This window comes from Octodon degus, unplaced genomic scaffold, assembly GCF_000260255.1.
Source record: "Octodon degus isolate 3935 unplaced genomic scaffold, OctDeg1.0 scaffold00118, whole genome shotgun sequence".
In the NCBI taxonomy this organism is placed as follows: Eukaryota; Metazoa; Chordata; class Mammalia; order Rodentia; family Octodontidae; genus Octodon; species Octodon degus.
Window position 1 is genome coordinate 8,015,726 of NW_004524694.1, and position 6,471 is coordinate 8,022,196.

Here is a 6,471-nt window from a genome sequence, read left to right on the forward strand (position 1 = left end):
GTGTAGTAGCTTTTACCTTTACATTTCTGACGAGGGCCTGAAGATGAAAGGCCCACCACTGAACGCCAGCTCCCCTCTCAGCCCCACCCCAGATCCAGGCCTCCTTAAGTCCACTTGATTGTCCCCTCGGAGGCGTTTCCTCCTACTGAACCTCTTTGTCATTGCTGCCGCCACGCAGAGGTGAGGTGGTGGAGGACGAGAACAGACAGGGGTAGGATTCCGGCCCACGCGGTTCCCACGCGTGCCTCCCACTCCCTGAAGCCTCAAGCTCGCCCTTCTTGGGACCTGCAAAACCCTCTGAAGAACCTCCGCCACCCCCCAGTCAGCACTGTTCCTTCTGTGGGCCAGAAAGCCCAGGACAAACTGAGTGGAAGACAAAAGCAGGAAGCTATTTGGGCAAACAACGCTGAAGGCACTGCAGCAGCCTTGGTGTGCAGGAAAGCCAGAGACCGGGTGAGATGAAAATTTTAAAAGGAGAATGAGAAATTCAAGCAACTGTCAAAATTGGCACTACGAGGTGATTGGTAGCAGATTGAGGGAGAACATACAGCCTATGCAAGTTTCCCAGAATTCGGAGGCTGCATCCCAAGTTAGGAAATGTAGGCGACGTCTCGCAGGACCGGCTGGCTACGTACAGTGAACGACTTTATTGGCTTTATTTGTGCGAAGGGTCCATAGACGCGGGTTCCTCAGCGCACCATGGCATGCTTCCCTTGCCCGATATCCCCAGCTGTAAAATATCCTCAAAGGAGCTCAGTGATTTCAGCCAAACAGCAGGAGCTCTGCCTTTTAGCAAACATTCACATGCCCTTCCCTTCGCGCCTCGCGTTAGGCTGGGAAAGTGTGGTAGGTACCCGCAGCCTGGCTGGGGCTGCCGGGCTGGAGAGCTCACTATGCCGGGGAGACCCCGTCCCCTGCAGCTGACCCCCAAATATGTTTGGGCTCAACAGGTATCACGGGAAAACTCGCACTTAGCCTCGGTCGTCTGCTGGAAGGAGCCACCCTTGTGGTTTCCTGCCGAGGCTGCTGTCGGAGGCCCCGCGCACCCAGCCAGCGACCTAGACCCTCGCGAGCAGTCCGAGGTGCATTTTGTGCACCAGCGAGTGTAGTAACGCTGCCCGCCGAGGAGGAGCGTTTTAGCTCAGAGCTGGACTGAGATTGCGGGAACACACACACACACACACACACACACACACACTGGAGCTTTAAGTAGCAGGTTGGGATTACAAGGCAGTTGCTGCCACAGAGACCAGGGGAGACTTCCTGGTATTTAGGACTATACATTAAAATTCGAGACGTGTCACCCATCCATAGTCGGCCACCGTAAAGGCAGAGGTAACCTCTCCACTTCCCGCCTCCCCAAACATGAATTATCATTTCCACGGAATGCAAATGCACCGCCTGCCGTGGGGACAGCCAGCTGCAAGCTGGACAATACACTGTTTCATGGAGACGCGGCCAATTGCGGTTCCGAGAGGCGCTGGGTACAAAGGCAAAAGCGTCCGGGCAGTGTTGACGGCCGCGGCGCGCCTGGGCCAAAACCGCCCCGCACCCCAACGCACAGACACCCGGGATTTGAAACTAGCTCCACGGAGAGCGACATCCACCCGGGCTATCCGAGCTAGCATGAGGAGGGACGGTTCAAAACGGATGGCCTGAGTGAGAAACACCGCCCGGGTATTCTCCGAGCAATTAATGGTCAGCAGGGTGCGGGAGAAGTTGTGGAAAAGGCGTGTAGATCCATTTCCCCCTGAGGAGAGCTCTTCTTCCAGGGATCCCGACTATCCCTTGCCTTTTGGCAACCTTCCCCCTCCCCTCTTCTGCACATGTGACGCTCCCTATACCTGTCTGAGGATTTTCTTCTTGGTCAACAGCTAATGACTTTCGCCCTACCTTCATTCACCCTCAGAGGTGGATCATTACAGACTTAGTGGCATCGCAAACCATTTTACAGCCTCATCCTCCCCCCTAAATGTTTTACCACAAGACCCAAAGAAGCTCCCCTGTGTTTGTCATCATTGCACAGACCTCATAGAAATAATTCAAATACCATACAGCCCTTCGATGTTGGAGTGGCAGTGTTTGGAAGACCCCTGTCTCCTATTGCATGTAAAACCCACACCTTCCTAGCACATCGGTAACTTTGTTCCCAGAAAGGGTTAAAAAGCATTTACAACAGTGTTTCTAATATAAATAATCCATCCAAAGCATCAGACCCCACGGATCTGACTAGAAATCAAGGTAATCCCCACCAGCAAGAAAAGTCTTGCAGAGGAATTCTGCCCTGGTATCCACTAGTTAGCGGCTATAGGAATCAACTCACGTATTCCTTTGAGCATACTGCAAGAATATTTATTGAGCAGAAGCTCAATCACCGCATTGAACGCCAAATCTGGCAAGCAAAATGCATTTCCTATCCGAGGGGGAGAGAAAAAAAAAAAAAAAAAGAGCCGTGAATCAACTCCTTCATCATTATCATCACGATCATTTTTATCGGTGCAAATTGCAAAGTAAGCTACCAGCCCCCTCGCTCGGTTGAGGGGACCCTCAGCTCGGACACCTTACCTTTCACACAGGACACCGTCAGTAAAAAGACGAGGTTCCAAAACGTAAATCCACTTTTAATCCCCATTTTCTTCATTAGGAGGAAGTCGAGGCGGCCACATCTAGCGCAGGTCCGCATGCCAGGCTCCCGGGGCTTGGGCTCCTGCGCTCGGCTTCCCCCTTTGCGGATGCCTCGCGTGTTATTCGCCGGCTCCTAATTCCTGCTGCTCAGCCCAGCCCGGCGCAGTGGAGTTGTTGCTGTTGTTGGTGCGCGGTCACAGCTCGCAGTGAATGGTATTTCTGGGATACCACAGCAACCTTGACGAGGACTCAACCATCTCTCCAACGGGGGCACAAAGTCTCCGCCACTCCGGATTCCGTCTTCTCCTGCGCGTTTTTCCCCTCCACCAAAACCCACCTCGATTCCGCCTCCCGACCGACCGCGATGGCCAGCGAGCCTCTCAGAGCCCCGCGCCGCTCGCCTTAAACTCCCCACAATATTTGCAATGACGGGGCTTGGTGGTGGATTTTTTTTTTTTTTTTCCTTTTTTGTCCCTCCCCGAATAGATCAATTCCGCCCGTAAGAAGCAGCCGAGAGATATTAGGGTAGCGAGCCCTCCATCGCCGCCCGAGCGCTCCGAGGCTCCGGCGGGGACCGCGGCGCTCGCGGTCTGCGTGGCTTCGGGAGGCGGCGGAGCTCGCGGCGTGATCGCGACGGGGACGTGCGCTGCCGCCTCGGCGGTCACGGGGCGTCTCGGCGGGCGCCTCGCATTTATTAGCCTCTGATTGAATTGAAAAGAAAAAAAAAAAAAAAAACCGCAGAGAGGAATTTACGCGCACACGTGTATTTACATACTCAAGCACCTACGTGTAAATCCGCGGCCAGGATTTTTGGCTTTCGGGGGAATGGGTCTCGTCCCTGCGCCCGGCAGGGGTGCGGTGCGCTGGGGGCGGCGGAGTCCTTTCCTGCCGGGCTCCCAAAGCCCCTTCGGACTGCTGTGCACTGCGATCCAACTACTTTCTCGGTGGGGCTTATCTAGAACACACTCATTCGTCTTAATTCTGAGTCGGTCCCCCATATGTAAATGCCAGGTTTCTTTCAAAATGCAAAGTGTGTGCGTCTGCATCTGGACCGGCAGCTCCCCGCAGCCCGCAAGGGTTAAGATTGTGCAAAGGAAGAGCTATTGCGCCATCTACTGGCCGTCTCCGACCTGCTCCTTCTGCGTGTCTGTCTACAAAGGACCCTGTCACTCTGCTCCCAGAGTGCAGAGGAGCTGCGTCCCCGACACCGGGGTGTTCACCGATTTCCTCATCTTTCCCTCAAGGCCCTGGCCCAGATCTTTTGACGATCGTATTCCTCATCGCGGGGCCTCCTACATGGGTGACCTGATCCTTGAGGAATCTGGGCTCCTCTCCGGAGTGGAGAGGGCTGCAGAGCAGGTTGTGGAATAGGTAATTGCTGCTGCCTCTGGCCCTATTTACATGCGGAGAACTGAGCTTTTTTCCTACAGGATTTACGCAAAAGACTGGCCAGTGTGAGCTTGCAGCTCTCCACCTTTCCTACTAATAAAAGGAACTCATGCCATGCACCATACAGTCGCTGGGTCAGCTATTGTCCCAGGGTTCGCTCTGGAGCCGCCAGCTCAGTGGACCCGGGCTGTTGCATCTGGAGGGTTGCCGTCCTCGGGCAAGTGCGCACTCCCCGAGTTCAATCGGCAAGAAGGATTTTGAGCTCTGGGAATACTTGGCATTGTGAGTGTGACAGTGCAGAGGCGAGAGAGAGAGAGAGAGAGAGAGAGAGAGAGAGAGAGAGAGAGAGAGAGAGAGAGAGATAACGCACTCAGTAGTGAACGGCGCGGGATGCCTGTTTGTGGAACAGGCTTGTGCTCTCTCTGTGCGTAAATGTGCTTTTGCAATGGATATACATACATTTGTATACATGTGCTAGGAAAAGAATTTCTCTGCTGGACGGAGATAGGAGTAGGTAAAGCTCCAGAAGCCCAAATGACCTCATTAAATTGGGACAGGTACATTTAGGAGTGGAGGGGTGGCGAACTCTCCCTTCCCACCTGCGCCCCCTCTCTTTTGAAGTCTGCATATGTAGATTACGAAAGGGAAAGGGTGACAGGGTCGGGACAGGAGCGTGATGGGAAGGATCAACCAGGGAACGTCATTAGCCTGCTCAGCCACCTTGGCAGCGGCTCTGGCGTTGATTTCAGTCAAGATGTCAGGATATGTTTTGCTGTTGCCGGGATAAAGGAGTTCGATGCAAACAGTTTCCTGGTCTTAATGAGGACACACAGCAAAACCCTCCTTAGCAAGTGCGCTGAGGTTATCACTCTCAACTCGATTCACCTAAAATAATCTTGCCTTTTTGCCATCTATTTCAATGCATGACTAACTAGTCAGAGTGAAGGACTTTAAAATACTTCATTTCTCAAAAATCAGTGGCATCTTCACTGTTAATAATGGAGCACAGAACAAAGTTTGATTACGGTAACAAAGACTGCTGCTAAGATACCAATTTCTGAGATTTATTTGCAAACACATTGCTAATCCTATAATCCAATTATTTTTCCCAAATGAATTCTGACCATCATTTCAGTATGAGCCTGGAAAAAGATTTATCTGTGAGCTTATAGCACATTGAACAGCACCATAGTTTCTAGTTTCTACAGCTCCAATAATTCACAAGCCCTTTTTCACTCACATCTTCCAGGAGTGAGATAGGATTGAAAATTACGTTTTACAGTCAGAAAAAGTTGAAGCATGAAGAAATGAAATTTATTGAAGGGCATCATTAGAAGCATCTACTTTTAGTCCCAGTGTTTAGAACACATATACCTTTCATCTTCAGAGGTTTTCTCTTCAAGGAAATATTTCCAAAGTGTTTCCAGAGACATAATTCTGGATTGAGAAGTTCTCCCAGTTTCTCCAAAAATGCAACTACATTTGAGAGGAGTGTAGTATCGATTACAGTCAATCTGTAGGAAGGCAACACGGTGGAAATTTGATTTGTTCGGCCACTGAAAGAGAAAAGAGGAAATAAAAAAGCTAACATAGTAGCAAACATTGTTTACTGTACAGCAAGGCTCTATGTTTACATAATGTATCTTACTCAGTCCTTAGTATAATACGTGGAGACAACCACTGCAGTTAGCCTCACTTTATAAAGAACCAAGCTGATACATGATAGAGTTACCTGTCTTGCCTGGCCTAAGGTAATGGTGATGGGGAAACCTGATCCCACCATGTCTGATGTCTAAGTCAGCGTCCTTTCCTCTTTGCAATATTCTACGTGACCTGTCAAAGAGTCTTGTTTTCATTGTCTAGTGCCAACAACAACATGAACAAGATTTCAATCAATAAGTTTCCTGCCAACTCATAGACAAGCAAGAGTTAGAAGAGATAATTTATAAATGATCAATTTTTCAATGGTCACACATATAAAGAATATCTATTATTTTATAGTTTTAAATCACTGATTTTTTTCTCCCTTTGTTCTCTTCTGTTTCTACTTCCTACCATCTATTCATCTTTTTCTGTATTGATCATGGGGAAAAAAGTTATTTAGTAGAGTTCATCAAGATAATTTTTGATTGGGTATCCTTTAGAGATGTGAAAATATTTAGAAATGGATTCTATAAATAGGAAGTGCCAATTCTCTTTCCTTGTCAGATTTTCCCTCCAAATACCTATAGAAAAAAATTTATGTTGGCTTTAAACAGACCATGAGTTGCCACTAAATGGGAGAAAATAAGTCCCTTCTCAAAAATTGCTCTCTATTATTATAACCTCTCAAAATTTATATGCTCTGGCTGAGTACCACAGAGGCAGTTTTACATGCAAATGAATGAAATGACCACAGAGGAATGAGTATGTTTAGGAAAACCAACATAAACACTTGGCACGGGGATTATCCTTAAA

The 6,471-nt window shown here is 49.3% G+C and overlaps 1 protein-coding gene across 1 annotated transcript in view; it reads right to left on the bottom strand.

Moving 5' to 3' along the window:
* Csmd3 (CUB and Sushi multiple domains 3) overlaps window positions 1–3,623 on the bottom strand; it is a 1,279,636-nt gene extending 1,276,013 nt beyond the window's left edge. The window contains exons 1-4 of the mRNA XM_012516661.2: window positions 3,413–3,623; window positions 3,137–3,326; window positions 2,854–3,026; window positions 2,566–2,736 (exon numbers count right to left, since the gene is read on the bottom strand). Coding sequence (XP_012372115.2) covers window positions 2,566–2,736; window positions 2,854–3,026; window positions 3,137–3,326; window positions 3,413–3,623 — 745 coding nt within the window. The remainder of the gene's footprint in view (window positions 1–2,565; window positions 2,737–2,853; window positions 3,027–3,136; window positions 3,327–3,412) is intronic.
* Window positions 3,624–6,471: the final 2,848 nt, after the last annotated feature.